The 23269-nt window shown below is 36.4% G+C and overlaps 2 protein-coding genes across 2 annotated transcripts; one reads left to right on the top strand and one right to left on the bottom strand.

The window, feature by feature from the left end:
- Positions 1–696: 696 nt before the first annotated feature.
- On the top strand, positions 697–11835 carry LOC140148447 (actin-related protein 8-like). The gene is made up of 12 exons (XM_072170394.1): positions 697–779; positions 1886–2056; positions 2601–2711; positions 3636–3740; positions 4519–4692; positions 5475–5585; positions 6146–6261; positions 6709–6862; positions 7802–8038; positions 8941–9187; positions 9409–9575; positions 11277–11835. The coding sequence occupies exons 1-12, from the start codon at positions 771–773 to the stop codon at positions 11418–11420; spliced, it is 1746 nt and encodes a 581-aa protein (XP_072026495.1). The 5' UTR covers positions 697–770; the 3' UTR covers positions 11421–11835.
- A 2826-nt stretch (positions 11836–14661) lies between these two features.
- LOC140148446 (selenoprotein K-like) lies at positions 14662–22079 on the bottom strand. Its single transcript, XM_072170393.1, has 6 exons — positions 21935–22079; positions 19510–19594; positions 19028–19046; positions 18046–18113; positions 17116–17208; positions 14662–16249 (listed from the first exon to the last, which is right to left on the bottom strand). Exons 1-5 carry the CDS (start codon positions 21954–21956, stop codon positions 17121–17123), a joined length of 282 nt encoding a protein of 93 aa, XP_072026494.1. The 5' UTR covers positions 21957–22079; the 3' UTR covers positions 14662–16249; positions 17116–17120.
- Between the last annotated feature and the right edge of the window lie 1190 nt (positions 22080–23269).

Below are 23269 nucleotides of genomic sequence, written 5' to 3'. Positions count from 1 at the left end.
GAATCAGCATTGCCAGATATACTGTACTTCACCAACTTATCCTGGAACCTAGGATTGTCATTGAGTGCAGATATCCATGATATCAGAACCAGGGATGGTCCCCCTACTCTTTTTCTAATAGTTCTGCCACTTTTAATGAGCACAGGGATGAATCCTCCTGAACACGGGAACAACGGCGTTACGTGACTTCCAGAGGCTGAAAAAAAGTTTTTTTCCCTGCAAGCAATCCAGAATTTCCCTCCAGTTTTACTAAATTTCCCTCCACTCCAGTATGACATATTTTCCTTATGTATTTCTTTATTTTTTTGGTAAAAAAAACAAAACTTCCCGGCAATGAGCTTCCCAGTATTGCCCACTTTTTTTCCTGCCATGCGTGACTTCCAACCACGGACGTCGCGACATACCTATATCTGCACATGCTAAGCAGTGACGGATGGGGCAAGTTCAGAAATTCTACATAACAATGCATGATCTGAGGTTGAGGGTTAGGGTAGCCGATGTTTTATAAAATAAAATATATCATTTATTCTACCTGCGCTCCTTGTAAATTGCATAATTACTCATGTGACATACATGACAAGACAAGTAGAACATGTACATTACAGACACTTTTATTATGCAGTTACATTTTTTTGTAATATTTTTCTCTCAATTTTTTAGGGAACTCATTTTCAGAATCGTAGTGGTTGTATCACACTGCATAATTCATTCCTGTGTGGCAAGGTGTGTATCCAGTTTATAAAGTCTGTGGAGCACCTTGAAGATCCAAAATGGTTGAGGTAAGTACATTCATTAAGCCAGAGTAGTACAGTACTTTGTTGTTACGTTAGCACATACCCAGCGTAAACATGGCATTGGGATTCTGATTGGCTGATGTCATGAAATATTAGTACCACATTTGCTAAACAATTGAGGCATGTAGCATCATGTGATCCTGACAGGACCCAGTTCTTTTTACATGATAATCATCTTCATGGTTAAAATAGTGTTTGAATATCTCATTGAAATACGCAGTACATTGATGAACTTTGCATTCTGGGGGTATTAGAACATTAATGTCAATTACTGTGTATTTCAATGCGATCTCCAAACAGTCATTTAACCCTGAAGATGGCTTGACACCACTAAGATTTACAGAGGAACATCATGCAAGTGTTGTAAATATGTGTGAGTTTGGTTATGGTGGATTATTTCCCATACAAGGTCAAATAGGATCACAAACAGGGGGTCTTTTTTTTTTGGGGGGGGGTTTTGGCCGAGGAGCCATCTTTGAGCCCTTATGAAATTTTTATTAAGCCAATGAGTAGTCTACTCTGCTATAGGGGGTCACACCTGAACCGATATTGCCTACTAAAGGCAAAATAGATGATGTCTGACATCTAGTATAAAGAGGAGGTGGGGTCACAAATGGCAATTTGTCATGAACATCAGCATGAACATGCATTTTTAGATGTCTACATCAGCAAATGGGGGTGAGATACATTTTTTTTTAGTCCAGAATCTGGTTATTTGGGTCAAAGACACCCTAGATTCCAATTTGTAGCCCTGTGCAGGCAGAAAACAGGATTTAGGTATTCAGACTTGCTTGAGAAGTCTAGCCAAGAATTTACTTACCTGTCCAAATAGGCAAATCTTGCTCAAAAGATACAGTTGACTCATCGAAATAACTTGAACAGAATAAATAACCTCCGGTGTGAAGGGTAAGTACTTTGAAAAATAAAATGTGATCGCAGTGTATACCATACTTACAATAATAAATGTTTTGTATCACAAATGAAATGAAAGCATTGATTCAGGAATTATATATCAGTGGTTATGGAATTGATGATATCAATATTATTTATATTATTTATATTGTATATATCATATCATTATTATTACATAGCCTATTCAAATGGCCACTATTGTGGTCATCCACCCTGGATCTTACTGGCTGCGTATCGGAAGAGCAACAGACACACTACCTGTTACCATACCACATGTGATTGCCAGAAGACATAAGGCTAATGCCCAGCCCAAGTATGAAGATAAAATACTCAACAGAGAAGGAATCCTTGTAAGTAGTGTAAACTTGTAAGGAATATGTTTTATAATGTGCTGTTTGTACCACATACACAAAGGTACTAACTTGACAATAGGGCTGTTGTCGAGTAGAATTTACATTACGGTAGGTGAAATACTTCCGAGAGCAGGGCTGCCCGATATGAGTTCAGCAGGCCTCAAAATTCATATTTTCAAGGGCACTCATTTCAAGGCCAGTGAGCAAATGGGCAATGGAAGCCATGGCCTTTGTGGCCTCTGTGAATTTTGAGGCCTGGAACCCAGGGTCATGTGTAATGGACATGACATAGAATAAGACATCTGCTCAAAAAATTGTATTTAAATTCATTGGATACATTTGTGTTGAAATTGATCTATTTATTCAGTACAAAATGAAGCCCTAGTTTTATAGACAGTTGAACTACATTTGTAAACATATACAATTCGCCCTGTAACACCCATGCTTCACTAAGTCAGCAGAAATAAAAAAACATATAGTCAATGTTGCCATTATCTATTGCACTGATTTTCATCATACAAAATGTTTTTATTGAATGCAGCATAAAGACAGTCAGACTCAGAGGGAGCAAGCCTTACGTATGGTTGACCAAGCTATATGGTCCAGAAAAACATCAGAAGGACTGAGAAGGCACACTACTCCATTACAACAGGTGAGTGAACATGACAATTAATAACTATAATCATTTGGTTATAAATGAATAATTACATTAATGAAAAATTGTTGAGTTTAGAAAGTTGCTTTGATTATCAGATTTGAGGCAAACAAAGTCCTGGAAGAGTATCATTTAGATTTACATTTCTCACCCATTCTCAAAACAAGGGCCAAAACCCCATGGAAATCATTGAGGGCTTGTCAATATAATATCCTGCTGGCTCATTTTGTCACCAAAATCAGTAAGACGACTCAATGCTGTCTTCAACATGTCTTTTTAAAAAAATCTTTTGACAATAATTGGCATGCAAAATGCCTTTATTCACAAATAAATATTATTGCACAGTATCAACATCAGCCTGTTTATGCTGTTGGTGCATGATTTGCAAGCAGGGTGTTAGCTAGTCACTCTTCCACCTGTCAATTTGTACAAGCAGTTTGCTCCTGGGACAGGCAAAATTAATGCTAAAGTGATATGTTCAATTCTAAAAACAATGATTGAACAAGTTCTGTGAACAAGACCAGACAAATAAAACATAGCAAAAGCTTTCTGAACTGACTGAACCCCCAGAAGGGGCAGGTGTTTCGTTATTGCTTTCAGGGTCAAATTTTGGACATGCTGTTATGATGAAAATGATGGACACTTGTCAAATCTTACCTAAGATCCTGTTTGCAGGTCATAAAAAGTAACACAAGTGAACCAGTGTAACCTTAAAATTTTATAATTTTTAGTTCAGCCATGTGAAAATTAATGAGGGTCTGTAGATTTATAACCGAAGGGCCTAAATTACCCTAAACTGTTCGCTTATTTTCATCACTATTTCCCAGAATCTCTTATAACCCTTACAGATATACAACTTTTCAGCACATAAAATTTCACACTCATCAATTGTATGCGTCTTATATTTATAAATGAACACAGGTGCAAGCATACAATGACTTGGTTACTCCACAAGAGCTTGATGAAGATTCAGGTATGAAATGGACAGATACAAACACTCATGTAGACATTGCAGTAGGAGAAGAGGTAAGATAGACATGATAACTTTTGGAGATTAATAGACAAAGATTGCAATCCTGTTGTCTTTGTGCTTAACATGATACTCATAAACAGTGCCTGCCCCAAGAATTTTGAATTCCAACCAGATCAAACATCATCCCAAAATAGTGGAAAGTGTGTGGAATATTTTGAATTCTGAACAGAATTTTCCAAACTATGTAAAATTATATATTTCAACATTTTATACATGTTTCAGCTGGATTTAAACATAAAATGCACACACAGAAAATTGTCCTGGATTGATTATAGTTCAACTAGAAGCTACTAGAATTGCAATAACAATATCATCGGAAGGATGGATTTCAAACAGAGTAGCCCATTCAGTATCACAAAGGATGTTATTCTTTCAAAGTTACCCAATGATGGGTGCAGAGTGAGCATCACAATTTGATTAGACCACTTGAAACAACCAGCCCCCGCAATCAGATGAGGTGTGTCTGATTTATGGGTATCTCTTTGTTTATGAATCTCATTTGACCACTTTCAAATATTTGCGCATGTTTCATCTTCTAAAACATACTCTATAGTATGAAGGTAATTCTATTTCACATAAAAAGTTAAATGATTTTTTCAGCCCACCACCAAGACATGAATCAAGTTTCATATCATTATTAATGTTATTATAACAATAAAAATACAGACTCAGCTAACTTGTAAATTAAAATTTGATTATATTGTATCAAATGAGAAAATTAATAATAGATGTATTGACTTGGTATGTTGGAACTTTGTTTTTCTTTTAAAGGCCTTATATCTAAAGCAGACAGAGCAGTACAGCATTCACTGGCCTATTCGGCATGGTCATTTTAATCTTCACCCTGGACCAGGAGGATCAATGACTGCTGTGTTACAAGATATGGAAGACATCTGGGGAAACTGTTTGCAGAAAAATCTTAATATTCCAATTAAAGATCTTAAAGTAAGTGACTTTTAATAGCTTTATCACATATAGGTGTTATATAAATATGTAGAGAAAATTGATGGTGTTAATCATAGGAAGCCAATGGTTGTCTTTGCTATCAATTAATGTTGTGAACACATAACAGCCTACCTCCACACCTTGCATTGGCTTCCAGTCAGACAGAGGACCAATTTCAAACTCTTGGTTCTCATATACCAAAGTATCCATCATGCATGAGGCTCCTGTTTATTTGTGCAATGATATATGTCTCCACTCATCCACTGTTACCAATACTTGCATTCTAAGATCTGCAATGGACACAACTCCACTGCACATCCCAAAGACATCCAAAACAATTGGTGATCAGGCCTTCTGTGTTGCTGGTCCACACACTTTGAACACACTGCCAATATCTATCCAGGAAGCACCAACCACCAACATTTTCAAAACATTGTTAAAATCATATTTGTATCCTTATTAATTGTTTTTTGCATTGCTTATTTTTGTTTCATCTTGCTTGTTTGTGGTTTGCTCTTTTTGTTATGCGCCTAGATCTAATTGCATAGGTGCCTTATAAATGTGGTCTGCTTCATAATCTCATAACCATGTATCATGGTGGTAAAACATTTCAGTATAGTTTAATCATCACCATCATTACATATATTGACATTAATGATGATGATATTTGCAGTTGATTGATGGTTGATTGATTGGTTGATTGATTGATTGGTTGATTGATTGATTGATTGATTGATTGATTGATTGATTGATTGATTGATTGATTGATTGATTGATTTCAGCATTACAGGGCAATTCTCTTGGTACCAGATATCTACAACAGGCAGCATGTGAAAGAATTGATGAATCTACTGATGATCAGACTAGGTTTTGGTGCAGCTATTGTTCATCAGGTAAGTTTCATGTTCGATTTAGTTACCATGAAAGACTGGGATAGGCTTTTACGACAGCATTTCAATGATTTCCTAACAAATAGTAAGTTTCTACTGGGTTCGCCATCAGACAAGTTTAGAACTGTCAATTTCTAAACTTGTTCAACAGGGAACCTGCTAAAAACTTACTATTTGTTATGAAATGCTTGCGTGAAAGATTGTGGGTTTTTTTTCAGTTTCAGCAATATGCCTGATCATTTCATTAATTTCAGTTTTCCTCACATAGCATTATGGAATAATATGGCAAAATCATTGATGTGGTCCAAGATGAGCAGCACTGACACTGAGAATGACATAGCTGTCAGCAGCTGTTCCTTGTTGTTCAGTAATATTGCCATCTACCACAGAGAATACATAGTTTAATCCCTATGTTATTATTAATTTTGTTCTTAATCGGCCTTCATTCAGATTTGGTTAAAGCCAAATTGGGATACTTTGAAGATATTTTTACTTGACAGAACCTTCCTTCCCAGACTCACCCAGTTCAATAATACATGTATGTCCTTTTCTCCCAAACACAGGAGTCAGTGATGGCTACTTTTGGTTGTGGTGTGAGCAGTGCCTGTGTAGTAGACATTGGTGACCAGAAGACAAGTGTATGTTGTGTTGAAGATGGTATATCACATAGAAATACCAGGTAATCAGGGAATTTAACAAGATAAGGGTATAACAAAGATATCAGGGCAAATATTTTCAGTAAGTCACCAGGGTTACAGAAGTGTTGGTGGAAAACATAAAGTATGTGTGAAAGGATATAATGTGAAAGACATATCACCAGCATTCCTTCAGACGTGGAAAGTCATGGAACTTTTATGAATCAACTACTGGACCTGGAAGAATTTTTTTTTAAATGCACAAGATCATGAGAAGCCACAAAAAATTTGTTATATCAATGATGTCATTTTATAAATATGGTAGCATTACAATGTAAATCATAAAATATAAAATGTACTAAACATAATGATCCTCTATGAAACATAGTCTTGGAATGTCATGGCAACACATAAAAATTGATTTCCTTCAAGTGAAAGAACCCTGTAATACTTTGATTTCACTTTGTGTTTAATTTCTTATTTCTTGTTAGATTGTGCATGACTTATGGAGGGGCTGATATCACAAGGACTTTCACATGGTTATTAGAGAGGGCACATTTTCCATACCATGAATGTCAACCTGAGAAAACTATGGATGCACTCCTATTAATAACACTGAAAGAAACATTTTGTCACTTGGATCAAGTAAGTACCTACTACAGACCTGCCAACTGTCCAGCATTTTGAGGGTCTGACCCCCATTTGGCGAATAAAAGATACGAATTTTTATTTTTATTATCCTCTATCATGTCATTAAGGTTAGACAGGTCCAATATTTTGAGTAGTTCTAGATGCTGGTGCAGATGGTAGGCCTATCTACTGCGACAAAATTTCAATCGTTTATTCTCATTCTTAGTCAGCAAAATATTATTTTAAACACTATCAAATGTTTTATTGAGCAGAAATAAGTTACCATTATGAAAACTCTCCTTATTCTAAAGAGAACGAAACTTGTTTACAACTTCCTCAGTTACGCATACTGCAATCAGGGCAAGTATTACGCACTAGGCATACACCTACAACACGCTACAGAAATGTGTCTGACAAGCGTGTCCCACTTTATTAATACTCATGAGTCTGATAAACGACACCTAAATCATGCGATTGTCTAATCCAGGCCTTCTCAACTGGCCGCCCGCCCGCCACTTGTGGCGCATGGAGCTAGTCGAAGTGGCACATGAAGTGGCGCATGGTAAATTTTTTTTTCACATAAATTTTAACAAAAAAGGGTGAAAATACCACATCTGAGCCTTTAAAAGCCCTAAAATCTCAGAGCTTCTGAAGGCGCTGCCCCCTGGACCCCTGCGGCCGACACTTTTTCACTGGACCCCTCCAGGGGCCATAAGGCGGCCCCTGAACCCCACCCGCTATGGTGTTCAGTCGTGCACGCTCTCCCTCGCAAAATCTTCCCTTAACCATGTTAACATGTTGGCACTTCATGATCACTAAAATTTCCCAGTTGGCGCTTCAAATAAACTAGTTGAGAAGGCCTGGTCTAATCAAACATTGTGTTTACAAACCAGAACATGCTCACTGATTAAGAATATATTATAAGTCTCTGCATCTATGTTTCTTTTCCCATAGGATTTTGATGGAGCATCATTACTAGACTTCCATGTAAGCTACCCTAACCAGCCAACCTTACAGTACCAGTTAAAACTTGGTGATGAAACATTCCAAGCACCCATGGGTGTGTTCTATCCACAACTGTTTGGTGTAGTCGGAGAGAAGATGGTATATACACAGCAAAGAAATCAAGGTGACCCAGATGATATCCATGATGAGTTATACCTGCTACAGACTCAGAGTCAACAGCAACAAGTGAGTCAGGGGAGGGGAGGATAAATTGGCTATTCCAGTTGAAATCCATACACCCCATATGGAAGACATGACCTTAATCTCCAACACAGGGGGTGCAAATATCAAATAGAGTCATTTGAAATTCACACTCCCGTTATGGAAGATAAAGGTCATGTCTTCCATATGGGGTGTATGGATGAGGTGACATGTGATGTGATACTGAACATTTCATTGGCAGTCTTAATTGTTATTTGCCTCATCGTGTTTAGTTGAGGACCTTTGTTTTTAAAACTCATGCCGAATCAAACAGGGTAATAAGAACAGTAGAGTGGTCATTATGCTGTTCCCTCAAGCCGATTGACCAGTCCCTTATTTATAAACATTGCTGTCCCCTCATCTATACACAACTGTTTGGTGTGCTTGGTGAGAAGGTAGCATACACAAAGTAATGAAATCAAGATCCTGATGATATCTTTGATGAGATATATCTGCTACAGAGTCAGTTTATGCCCTGGTACAAACAGATAGGTGAAAGTTTTGACTAAATAGCAGCAGGTATTTGTTTGGTAATTTAAATTGTTTCCATGATCAAATTGGATCACTAAGGTGATAAAATCCATAATAACATGCTTCAGTCAAATGTGATGCGATCAACCAAAATCAGTCGGAACTCGGAAATATTAAATTTTCAGTTTCTTATTAGATATTAAAAAGCATTAACAAATCTGTATTTTGCAAAAAACCCCATTGAAATTGAACAACGAGCTCCAAAGATATGAGCCAAAGATATGAGCAATTAAAGAGTTTCCAAAACAGCAGGAAACAAAAGGAAATACTGACTGATTTTGCTTGATCGCATCACAAATTTTCTTTGTTATCTTAAACAAAATCTTACATTCTCTTTGCTTTTCTTAAATATATAGTCAACCAAAGTGAAACCTGGCAACAGCGGAACCAATGAATGCGCTATCAATCAACCAACTGAGGCAGTGACAGTTTTACCTATCAATCAAATCAACAACTCCTCTAGCCAATCTCAGAATGACTTACTTCATCACCATACAGAAGAGACTCCACCTCCAGCCATCTCTAGAAGAATCTCCACCTCTCAGTCTCTAGACAAGCCTCTTGGATTAGATCAAGCTATATTGCATAGCATAGACTGTTGTTGTAAGTCAACTTATAAAATCAATGACTTCTACTAGTCTTTATTAATCCATAGCATTTATTGCCCCTGAAATCATAGATCAAATCATAGATCTCCAATTCCATGTCAGAATCTTTTAAAAAGTGAACCTTTATTTCATTATGAATTGAAGTGCTTGAGCAGAAAATATGAAATAACACTTTTGTTGATAAGTCTTTAACATTTACCTTTTTAAATTTTACAGCATCAGATGAAACCAAGAAGAAGATGTACAGTTGCATCATTGTATTAGGAGGAGGCATCAGCTTATTCCAAGGCGTCACTGATATGCTGCAGCATCGTATTCAATCCAAGATGCCACCATCATTTAGAAGGGCAGTAGAGAAAGTAGAAGTTATTTGTAAGGCAAAGGTGAGCAATAAAGATGTGTGATCAAGTGCAAAATTGCGGGGACACTTATAATAGAAGACAGAGATAAAAAGACTAGTTTGTGTCTGATGTCACTGTCAATCAAATTCCCTACGATCGTTGATTGGTTAATAGGGCGTTAAAGGAAGGCCGATTTATCTGGTGCCGATAGGAGAGAAGGAATAACAGAAAATGGCAAAAAAATATGTACTTTTACAAGGCAAAAAGCAACTTTTCTAGGCATTGTTGATGTGGTGCCTTCGGGAAAGAAAGTTTCCTACTATACTATAAAGACCTAACTTTTGAGATGGTTTGTATGTTTGAAGGTGCAAAATTAACAATAAAGCGCCCGGTTTTACTGCCGCGTTCAGCAACTTATCATCACAAGACTTGTAAACAAACCATGCTTGAGTTTGATTTACAGATGATGTCAGACGCAAACTGGTCTTTTTATCTCTGTCTTTAATTATACACAGTTCAATGACCCTCCTTGCTCTCCTTATTCAATGTTGAAAAGCTAACGCCTACATGATTGCTCCAATATTGGTTGGTGGGGTGGGAGGGATTCGAATAGTTTAGAACCTATGCAAATAATATACAAATATTGACTGCTATGAGGAGCATGGTTAAAATTATAGGCCCAAGGTGATCTCAAAACCATGACATGATTTTGAGATCACTGCGGGCCTATAATTTTAACCATGCCCCGAATAATAAGCAGTCAATATTTGTTTTATATACCAAACTATAAGATTCTTGTCATCTGGTTGGTTAAAAGAACCGATTTTGGGAAGAGAAATTAATAGTTTCAATGCGAACGGCACAGATTACAATCTGTGATTTCCGCATAATTATAACGCGCGAAAATATTAACGTGTGCGTAATATCATTTTACGCTGGGAACCGGGCTGGGAACAACGCACACGCAGAACTATGCCCGGGGAATAGATACTTTTGCGGGCATAGTCAAAACTATGCCCGCTCTTTTAACCAATCAGATGGCGGGAATCTTTAGATGAGGTATATAAAATATCATAATGTCATTGGACAGGAAAAACCTCCTATGTACTTGTGGCCCTTGAACATGTTTAAAACCAAACTGCCAAGATGTTACATACTAGGTTTTGCTTTAAACATGTTCAGTGGCCAATGACACATAGGAGGTTTTTCCTGCCCAATGACGATATGGTGAACTTCTCATGGATGTTTTTTTTTCATCCCATGGGTGAAATTGAAAAGGTATTTCAGGGAATTTGTATTTGATTGTATTGTGAACTTTTCCTTGTACCCAAGGCTGAAGCATGGTACTCCACTTCATTTGGTCAACCAAGTTTGTGTATGGCTCTGGGAATTCAGTCCATACCAGTTCACAGTTATAAATCTACCAATGAAACAATCATAAACGAGACAATAATTACAGAAGTAATAAGTTGCAAGTGTTTGATACTTGTATACTATGCACTCTGCAATTCTTTTTCTTTTTATTTTTGTAAGTATAAGTATATAAGAACTGGTAAGAAAGAGTATTTCATCAGCATGCTTGTGAAAAGAAATTTAGTGTATGAAGCATTTTGCTTCAATTGACCTCCATATATAGGTATCATAATATATGTTTTCTTCAGTTTTTAATAATTTTGTGAATGCCCCTTTAATTTAATTAATGGAGAATTCTCTACCTGTTATTGTTTAATTTTTTGTGTGCAGGATTTGGATCCTAGGTTAAACTGTTGGAAAGGTGGATCAGTACTAGCTTGTCTTGATACAACACAAGAACTATGGATACGACAGAGAGAATGGAAGAAATATGGACTCAAAGTTCTCAGAGAACGATCACCATTTGTGTGGTAATTTCCAATCACATGTGAACATGACTCTCTCTGTGATACCATTCCATACACAATCAAATTGTGTGGGGATGTTTGTGTGACCATCTATAAGGCTGCCATGTTCTTAAATGCAGATGTTTGGCTGCTGTAGACACTTACACCATTTTTGCAGATTTAATGTTTAATGTGTAACTATGTGCTGTACAATGGTGGGGATTTGATTGGCTAATTGAATTACGCTATCACATCGGCATTTCATTTGCGGAACAATTCACATCGCCTTGTGTGATCCATTTCTTTTTATGTGATCATCAGGAAGAGCAGTCGGTGACTGCTGAATAGCCTTGTCAAATACTACGGTTGGTGTGAGAGAGTCAAATGGGTTATTCCAGTTGAAATATATACACTCCTATGGAAGACATGACATTAATCTCCCACATAGGGGTGTAGATTTCAAATGGAGTCACCCATTCAGATAACCCCATACGAAATTCACACTCCCTGTATGGGAGATTAAGGTCATGTCTTCCATAGGGGGTGTGTGATTCCAACTGGAATAAGCAAATGCAGAAACCATGCTACAGATGCAAGCTAACTTGGATGGAGTAAAACAGTCATACCTATGAAAGATGTTCTTGAGCTATTTAACATAATAGGAGGATACTTTTATGCTAAGTGATTGATTTGTGGAGTCATGAGGCAAAGTATATAATAAATTTAGGGTGGAAATGTACTTCAATATCAAGGGACTAGCTTGGGCAATCTGCAGATTTAGTACCATGTAGGTGACTGACATGAGTAATGCACAGGGCAGCAGATGAGACCACGTGTATAGAGATCCATTTGTGGAGGGAACACAGGGCCTTTTTGAGGTGCATTTTTTCAATGTAAATTTTCAGTTTGATTGAGGGGAGGGCATATGCCCTTTAACAGTACGCTTCCCATGTTTTTCCTTATTCAGTCTTAGCAAGATTTCCAAATCAACAAATTTTCAACCTGTATCAGAATATTTGGTACCAATCTAATTTTGATCAATTGAAAAGACTGCCTCCATAAATGTATCACTAGATCCACTTGATAATCAGTATTCTACATTTGAAGACTTTTCATTATATCAGGATTCAAATATAGTCATATAAAGTGGATATAATGTTACATTTTCATGTGGCAGTCTTGTCCATGATCACAACAACTGACCAGATGGTACCAATCATTTTTGATATTGTTTGTGCATGACTGATGGAAAAGAATAAAATCCCTTTCTCAACATAGAAACTCTCATTTTCCTCTTGCCCATATATATAACTACTCTTTGGTGAAACCAATATATTTTGTAAACCTTTCCAAACAAAAATAAAAAACATAATGCCTTAAAAATGTTGTCACTTGGTTGTTTTTTCTGTGGTTTACTTTAATTAAAACAAGTTGCTTTGATGAAGTATTAAATTATCAAAAACATACTTGCAGGGTTCACTTTGTTCACTATCAAGTTAAGGTGTAGCCCATAGATCGGATATTACTCTACACACCCAGTCAACGATGCAATATTGCTGGTTTCATGGTGCCAGATACTTCTAACTCTTAAACACACATAAGATCCTAAATATTTGATGAAGTGACTAGGTACTCCCGATATTGAGCAATCCAATATGGTGAATTAAGAGTGACGTCAAATTGATCATTGCCAGGTCAACTGGTTCATGCCATCTGTGTTTGAAACCACCTTCAAAATGATTACAACACAAAAGTCAATGGCTTGCTAACAGGTGTACAAACCAAATGTGAACCAGTAACTAAGGTATGACATCACTATGATGGCAAATAGCATTATTCAGGTTTTTAATTTGGATAGCTTACAAATATGTGACACAATCAAGGGAAATGAGTTGGATGTCACTAATATTGATTTTGAGACATTGACAAAGAAAATGTTAAAATTCTTTTGTTTTTGTTTTATATTGTTTTGAGCGATTGATAAATTGATGTAACTTCACAAAGAAAAGTTGTATCAATATGGTTTTCAGTTTCTGAAAGTTCTTAATGTCCTCTTTAGAAACGTATGTAAAACTCATTTTCGACTAGGGTCGACATGCAACTCATTCCTCTTGATCATGTCACATATGTTGTTCCATTTCAATAGAATTCTATAACTACAGCTCAACTGATCGTACTTTTCCTACATTCGACCTTGCATGATTTTTGAGTTGACACAGTCATGAAAATAACTATAGATACTTGACAGACCATTAGTAGCCCAGTTCTGAACCTTTTCATTGATCATTCATAACAATAGGTATCTGATGGATCAGTGAAGATAAGAAGGGATTATAATATATCCGTAACCTTGATATTATAGTACATCTCGAGGAAAAAGTGCAATGGACATGTTTTCATTTTTCAAATATCCTGCGCATGAAAATTGAGTATTTAACCCAAAATGGAAAATGGAACAATTTATTGGAAATCTGTTTAACAGATTTTTTTGACATCTTTTTCTGCACTGTATTATACCTAAATTAAGAAATTTTATAAATATTCAAAGAAAATATAGGTCATCCAAAAATTTTGATTTTTACACATTTTGGGGCAAAAAAGGAAAAATAAGCAAAAATATCAAAATCGGTTTAACAGCTTCATTCATCAAGTCATAACAAACGGCCTACATGCTTAATTTCTAATAAAATATTGAAATTGTGAAATATATAGGTATTTATTGATTTTCATGTTTTTTCTTGCAAATATGCTAATAATATGCAAATTATGAAATTGCAAAATAAAGTTTCTACATAGCATACATCTTTCAAGTGTGATGTTCAAAATGACAGACATCAAAAAGAGATTCGATGAAATGTAAAGGTGTAGTAACAATTTTGGCATGGACTGTCTGGTCAGGAAAAGTACGGTAATTTGAGCTGTACAAGCAGGGATTTAATTCCTCATTGGCCCAACTCATCTAGACCCACAACGGAAGAGTACTTCTAAAATTTGCTTAGTCCACCAACACACTCATTTTACATTGGGTTATTGAGTAACAAAACAATTCTTTATCCAAAATTATTATAAAATTGAAGTTAAAATGTTGCTTATAATTTTCATTTCAAGAAACAATCATACAAAATATCTTTTCTTATAGGAGAACTTTGACTGTTTAAATATGGTCAAACATTGGTAAATAAGAAATGTGTGCTGGTGGACCCCAAGCAAATTTTGGAAAAGCACTATTTAACTGACAAAAAGGAATGCTACAGGTATGGACACACATATCGAGTTGTGATCTCCAAAATATTTATTCATAAAACATTACATTCAAGGCAATGAGGTTTGAGTGACATTAAAGTAATGACTAAGTTATTAGCAACTAAGAAAATAAACAAAGTCCCCACGTTAACATCTGAAACCATGTGCTGATGATAGCAAACCATGATTTCCATTAGCATGAAGCCGTGGGCCACTATACAATACATGTAAAAGTATCCATCTACTTGGGAATACAACCAAAGTTACAACTGCACTGCTTAATTATTACAAATTCTTATTTTTATTTAAAATAAAACATGTGACTTGTTGACACTAAGTGAACACAAAATAGTGCAAAATAAGAAAAAAGAACTGCTTATTAAGATTTTTTAATACATATGTATCACAATTACATAAAGAACTTTCTTACAATGGTACATGCATAGTGGGTAAGTTGGCATTGCACAAAACGTTCATTTGATGTGTCGCATACTTGCCACATATCAATGCATGTTCATGAAGACAATCCTTTTACTTTCCTGTGATATCACTCATTTCAAGCAACTTTATAACTTATATAACCTTATAATAAGGCATTTGACATTTTACTGATATTTACATGTAGTATACTAATTTACTAACCACTTCCCCTTTTCACACAGTGCTGTGATTTGGAGTATGAATGAAGACTGAAGATATGAAATACAATTTATTGTTCCTTCATCAAAAAATTCAGGACAATATATTTGATATGGTCAAGCAAGATGAACTTTAAGAGACAACCAAAATTAAGTTGAATTCAAGTTGAATTAATTTTTTTGTCGTTTCAGCAGCCTAAAAAAATGAGATCTTATGGAATTTTCTGCATTGCCTATTAATTGGACACCAATGTTAAATGAAATTTGATTGCATACAAAATCATTCATTTTACTTGATCATCTCATACATTTGTAAAATTATGAATAGTTACGGTAAGAGTCAAACTTGCTACCTCTTTCTGAAATCATAATTTAAATGCAGTTATCTTCAAAACATAAGTTGGTGAATATTGATCGACAACAACACTATCATCTACCATATTTTTGTTCATTCCAAAACTCTATTTGTCACAATATCATCTCAAATTGAACACAGTCACCATATATATATTGAATATCAATTATATTACAAAAGTTATTTACAAAAATATTCAACATGTACATTAAAAAGATCTGCCCAAGTGAGTGGCATTTGGTTGAAAAATATGATGCCAAATTCAGAAAATAGCAACAGTCACCAAATGGCAGTGTCTTGGGCAGTCTTTGTTCTGCTGTTTATCATCAGCCCTTGAAGGTCCACAGGAATGTGGCTTGCCTATAAGAGCGTCATTATCAGTGCGGAACCAGCTCTCAACACTGTAGCAGATTAAACTTTGCAGCTACAATTACAACGACGACACATCATCAACCTTGGAGGATTTATACCAACACGACAAAAACAAAATTGTTTATCTGATGTGTGATATCTAATAGTCATATTTCGTTGAAAATAATGTCTCCATAGCTCATAATGGTCCTTCCAATTGTAATAGTGCAGCTGCTGGGCCTACTCAGTGATTACAAAGTAGGCCTTTACCTGCAAAAGAAAAGGAAAATAAGGAGAAAATATGGTTAGTGTACAATCTAAATGTACAATGTTTGGTGTCTTCTGATTGCGTCGGAAAATTGAGAAAATGAAGAGGCTTACAAAGAATATAATATTATAAATAATTGTTGGGGATTATCATTTGTGTGAAAATTTGTCATGCCTGTGGTTTGTTTGCGCATGCGTATACACTCGTTTCTGTTGAATTTATTATTTTGGAGGAAGCAGCTAAATATTGCCATTTTATCCTGCAGTATATTACTGATATCAACAAAAAAGTCGTCAATCTTCTTGTAATGATGAGTGGCAAGGACTACCTGACATTTCTCATGAAATAATCATGTGAATTAGATGATCTTTAGCTTGTTTTCATTGTTGAATAGAATTCAATCATATTTCGCCATTGTTCATCACTGTTTAACAACTCACATACCACAAAGAAAATGTGGATGCATCATTGTTAAACACTGATGAACAATGTTGAAACATGATTGAATCCATAAAATCAAGGAGAGATACTGTTTAACGTATTGCCAGCCTTTTTCCTGGTACAACAGACACAACGGCAAAATTTGCCGTGGCAGCATTTTCCGCTTTGCAAGAAGAACAAAACCCAGGCAAAGCTAATAACTTGAGCTGAAAATTACAGCCATAAACTGTAAATCACTGCGGAAAAACCAAAAATGCAATGTCTGTTGCAACAAAAAAAAAGGATAAAAAGAAAGAAAAGCGTAGTGATTTATAGTGCACTATGCACAGGCACAACGGCAAGACGTTGATCCACAAGCCTCAGCACACTTTACAGACTGTCGCTGACCACTACGGCCCCACATCATGTGGGTGAGTTTTGGACTTACCTTCCTCATCCACCTCCAGCAGGTGGAGGAGCCCTTGGTGCTCCAGCTCCTCCTCTAAAACCACCCATTCTTCTCCTGGGAGGCCTTGGAGGTCTGAAGGAAACAAAACAATGCAAGCAGTGATTAGTGTGATTGCCTTGTGGTTGGAAAATGTGGATTTATTATTGACCAAAAAACAAATCAAAGCAATACAGTGCACGAATACAATACTTGTTACATAGCTCTTTAAGGTGGCACTATTGAAAAAAAAACCATAGCGTAGCTACAAGCTTCCAAGTCTTCAAATAGAAAGCACATATATGACACGATCAAGGGAAATGAGTCGGATGTCGCTAATATTGATTTTGAGATATTGGCAAAGAAAGTGTTAAAATTCTTTTGTTTTATACTGTTTTCAGCGATTGATAAATTGACATAACTTCACAAAGAAAAGTCGTATCAACATGGGGTTTTCAGTTTCTGAAAGCTCTAAATGTTCTCTTTAGACACATGTGTAAAACTCATTTTCAACCAGGGCCGACATGTGACTCATTCCCCTTGATCATGTCACATATACGCACTGATGTAATTACGACTTGCAGAAAAGCAATAACAAGCAATATATACCAAACCTTCATCAAAGACAAATATGATGACCAATAAGTGCTTTCTTTTGATATGGATGTACATCAATACATGATGTTTCATCCATTTAAAGAGTTGAATAAAGTTTAGTACAGTGGAAACTCATTATAACGAAGTTGTCAGGGACAGAGAAATTAGTTCTTTATATCCAAATTTCATTATATCAGGGTTGTAAAAACAATAAATAACAAAAGAATTTTGTATCTTGGTTCTGGAAAAAATACTTCTTTATAACAGGGTTTTTCTTGCATCCGATTTCGTTATAATGAGGTTTTACTGTATTGAATGCCATAATTGTTGACTTACCCTCCACCTCGAGATGCACCTGATTGGTAGGATGACTCAAAACCTCTGCCTTTACTTGTTAGATCGGGCTGTGGAAATGAAAACACAAGATAGGATTATTTTCACTGCCTTTATAATAAACTGAAAGTAATTTTGTATCATTGTATGTATACTAAGCACCTGTAACTTTATAACATGTAGGGCCTATTATTTGTCATTTGCTATTCACACCCCAACGTAACAAAACAATGGTTTAAGGAGAACCAGAGCAAAATCAGATAATCTACATCTATGTAAACTTGTAAAGGGAACATATTGAATTTTAATTAATTAATAGGTTAAATGTACATATGGCAACATCTGGTGTATCACATGATGAATTGCAGCACTCTCACTCCACACTGATGACAGTCCCTATAGCTAAAATAATAGTTTCTTGATCATGAGAGATGAATAGGCACGCAATGACAATTGCCGCCTACCACACACGCTTTGGGTAGCGCTGCATTTCCTGCATGCACAATCAATCGCGCTATCGTGTCATTCCACTAAACTTGCGACATTACGCAGTGCACGCAGTACATTCATACTCTCATGATTGAGAAATTATTATTTAAGCTATAACAGTACTGTCCTTGTCTATGCTTTGTAGGCTTGAAAATTGGTCCACCTGTTAGGAGTGTGCTGATCAATGGTATTTTTTGTAATTATGTAACAATTTATTGTTAGACTACAAATACAATACATACAGTTTCCACTTGACTCAAAACTAATATCTGTCTTTTAATCTAACATCAGTGACGTGCACAGCACTTTGAAAGTGGGGGGCCAGGTTGTTCAGTTCCCCCGAATGGAGTATGATTAGGAGCAAATTTTGATGTTTTTAACGTTTTTCCCCCCGAATGACCAACAAAAAGTGGGGGCCATGGCCCCCCTGCCCCCCCCCCCCCTTTGCGCACGCTACTGTCTAACATGATCTAAACATAAAACTTCATCTACTTACTGTAAACATTGTCCTGAAACTGTAGTAGCCAGATGGAATTTTCAGAAGATTACATGTCAACGCAAGAGAAAAGAAAACATATTACTTGAGAAAATGGTAATATTTGAGAAAATGGTAATACTTGTTATTCATCTTTCAGAACAAAGTGAATTCACTATAATCTTAGAACAAAATTATCCTGCTCTCCTGCATGTAGGAAGAGATTTAAGAATTGGTGTCCATGCGAGCATACTCTCAGTTTTCTTTCAACTTTTTATATATATACAGTGGTGGGAAATTGCAATTGTTGGTTGTTTGTATACCTATGCTTCATGAAATTGATCTCCCAAAAATAGTTCACATATTTAGTACCGGGTACTATGTTGATCAATGACTTTATGAAAGGTTGGCTCCGAGCTCAGATTTAAAAACAAGTCTATTTTTGCTGCTTCTATGTCCCTGCCTACCCTTTAATACCCTATAACAAAATTAATGCTACTTACAATAGTACTATGAAATTGATGAAGCCCCAGAATAAATCTGGAATGACAGATAGTCTCCAGTTGGACTGCCCATCTAACATCTGACCTATTGTGTGCAAGGGAAAAACAGAAAATTTATCAACATCAATTCTTGAACAACTCATAAAGCAGGAAAAAGACAAGGTTTGTATTACTCAAGAACTCTTGTTTAGAATTTGCACATAATAGTTGCACATTCGAGGTTAGAATCAAAAACGATAACTTTAAGCTATCATTTTTCAGTAGATCAGCCTTGTCTCTTTCATGTTAATTATTCTGCAGATATTCAAATTTGGATTATTTTGATGAGTCAACTGTATCTTTATAGATAAGGTTGCCTGTTTTGAACATTCTAAAATTAAAGTCATATTGTATTGTAAGAAACATCTGTTGACGAGGTCAACCTCAATATTTTTCCAAATTGTTTTTTGCTATTTTAACAAAATTTTTGATGCGATTGCCATTTTGTGATCAGCTCTATTCACTCCTGAAATTGCTTTCACAGATGGTGTCACTCATCGTCCATCACTTATTAATTACAAAATTTTGATAGCAATGGATTCAAGCCTCAAAATCAAATGTGAAGCTATCGGTGAGCAAATCAGTGCCTAAGCTAGCCACCCATCTGGCCGTCATTTTAGATGGGGAGTTTGCTCCTGGGATGGCCCGGGCAAAAGTATTGACAGATGCTGCACTATAATTGTAGGTATTGACAAAGGCTGTTGACTTTCCTAGTATACCAGCTTTGCAAAACAAGGCCATAGCAACACCTATTTGAACTCTTTGAACCCCCCCCCCCACATGGGCTGTAGAGGTCTGGTAAATGTTTTAAAGGCCAGATTAGGACAGGCATTTTTATTCAAATGACGGGCAAACCTCAATTTCTAGCTAAGACTCTGGAGCAAATACACCTTTTTCGTAATTGACCACTTCAAGGCCATTTGCAATGTTTATCTCTACTACATGTAACTCCAATTAGGCTAGAGTTAGCGACGTGAGAAAACTGAAAGCGAGGCCAAAGATTACACACCTCCAATTATCCACATGGAATTTTGATAGCAGTTCCATTAAAAAAAGCTGCTATCATCTATCTAGATGGGCGAGATGGCCGAGCGGTTAAGGCATTGCGCTGCCGGCCGGGAGATACGATCGACGAGGGTTCGAGCCTTAGGCTTGCCTTAGGTGAAAATTCTCTTCCCTCCCAAAAAGTTCCTATATGGTCGGGAATCCTTCAATTGAGTTCAGTAATTTAATTTCAGAATTTAATTGAAGAATTTCTTCTCGCCCCCATACACTGCCTAGCCCGTGCAGATATAGGTAGTTATGTGCGATGTCCGTGATTTGGAAGTCACGTAAAGCCGTTGGTCCTGTGTACAGGAGGATTCATCCCTGTGCACGTTAAAGTGTCAGAGCTATTCGAAAAGAGAAAGGGGGATCATCCCCGGTTCTGATATCTGCACTCAACCCTCTAGGTTCAAGAGGACAAGATGGGCGCGATACAACTGTACATAGGTTGTCTACCCATAAAATCCTGTAGAATGTAGAATGAGACTAAGATCTAGAAACACCCCCGAAATGCCGTTTTGGGGAATTTTGCTAGCTGAATCTTTTTGTAGGTATGCTAGGTGAATTCAAATTTGCCATCAAACTGCATCATTTTACATATCAAATTAAAGCCCTTGAGTAAAGAAAGCCAAAACTGAAAACATTTTTGTCATAGCACTTTCCGATTCCGTAACAAAGTTACATCTTGTCCTCAAAGATTGACTTTCATCAAAAAGATTCTGCTAGCAAAATTCCCCAAAACGGCATTTAGGGGTGTTTCTAGATCTTAGTCTCATGGCTATAGCAGCTTTTTTTAATGGAACTGCTATCAAAATCCCTCTAAAATTCCATGTGCAACTTGATTATCACCATAAAAAATCATATATTTGGGTTAAGTGAAGTATAGAAAACATATTTATTTAGGTTATCTTCACCGACCTATTCTCAAAAAAAATTCAAATTTCTATGTAAATATGCATTGTGTTTGGGCCCCGGTCTCGGCGAATTTCGCTGACTAGTAAATGTGTTAACCAAGGTTTGCCTGGGATACCTACTTTTTGATGAAAGTCAATATTTGACAAGATGTAACTTTGCTATGGAAAGTGCTAAAAAAAAAAAGGTTTTCAGTGTTGGCTTTGTTTACTCAAGGGCTTTAATTTGATATATAAAATGATGCAGTTTGATGGCAAATTTGAATTCACCTAGCATACCTACATAAAACCATTGTATGTAAGCTTAAAATGTAAACAAAAATGCATTGTCATTATTTTTATTTAGAATGATGTTGAATTGAACGTCAAAGGATTGATGATATATTTTCAAATTAGACATTAAAAAAATAAAAAAACATTCTCTAACTTACCACCTCCTGATATGTACGCCATTTTCAACAAATGACTCTGCAAAACCACAAAATTAAAACGTGATTCAATTATTTACATCACAAAATTTAGTACTGACACGTCTATTTTATTGTTATGTTTTGCTTCCGGTTTTGGCATATCTCAGAAGAGGGCGCTCTTAAAATGTATTTTCAACTCAGGCAGGGCCAGGGCTGATATACGGAGTAATAAAAACTTCTTTTTTTTTAATCGGGGGGGGCACTTAACACAAATGACCACATACGGGTATGCTCCCCGGAAAGACCGCCTTTTGGGATCTCGCAGCTCCGAAACACCCTATATTTGATCAAAATAGATCACCAAAACTTTAGAGCGAAGAAAGTATGCGAAAAGTGTACTCCGTCGGCTCCCAAAAATTGCTTGCCCCCCCCCCCTTCAGCTCGCCAAAAATTCCTTTCCCCCCACCAATTTTACCCTCCCCCAGGGCTCATAATTATTGCACAGCCCCTAATTCCATGATGCATTTTCACAAAAGCCTAGTAAATAACGTACCGTACCCCTGTGACGTAATTGAGTAACAAATATAAAGTGACCCCCGAAAGGGTTATTATTTTGACTTATTAATTAAGGATTATCATGAGCTAGCGCCCTAAAAGCAACACATTTTGATATATAGCGCCCTTTTTTCTTTACTAATTCTTTTTGCCACCCCTTCTTCTTCGGCCGCCCCTTCTTTTTGCCGCCCCTTCTTCTTCCGCCGCCCCTTCGTTTTGGCTGCTCCTGCTTTGACCCAAAGCCCCCCAAAAAAAAAAAAAATACACACATGATGCAATGGTTTAAAATCAAAACCTCAAGTGTTCCTTACAATATTTTTCCAACGAGCACACTTATATTAGCCATAATACTAGATTCATTAAAATGAGCAATGGCTAATTCTCTTTAATTTGTAAATCTTGTGCAAAAAGTTACTGATTTCGCCTGATTTGTCATATGAAAGAGCGCTTACAAATTGATATGAGTTTTCAACAAATTAGGGGATGTCATTTTCTTCAGAAGAGGGGGGAGGGGTCCTGAATATATTTGTTTGTTATCGCGGGCTAACTTTTTTACGACCACCTATCTTGGGTCTAAAATTTTATAACCCCCCCCCCATCCCCATTCCGCCTGCACAGACTGAAGACAAATTATTCATTACCAGAAAAAGGCACGGAGTGCACCAAAACTTTTGGAAAAAGAGTGAAGAAAGTGTGCGGAGTGCGTTCAAATTTCGATTGTAAAATGCAATGAAGGCGTGCAGAGCGCGCATAAATTTTGCATTAGGCCAAATAAAAAAATAAACATGTTTCACGTCCCCT

This window comes from Amphiura filiformis, chromosome 3 (genome assembly GCF_039555335.1).
Source record: "Amphiura filiformis chromosome 3, Afil_fr2py, whole genome shotgun sequence".
NCBI lineage: Eukaryota > Metazoa > Echinodermata > Ophiuroidea > Amphilepidida > Amphiuridae > Amphiura > Amphiura filiformis.
Note: the sequence above shows the minus strand (reverse complement) of the source record. Positions and strands in the feature narration are given on the sequence as shown.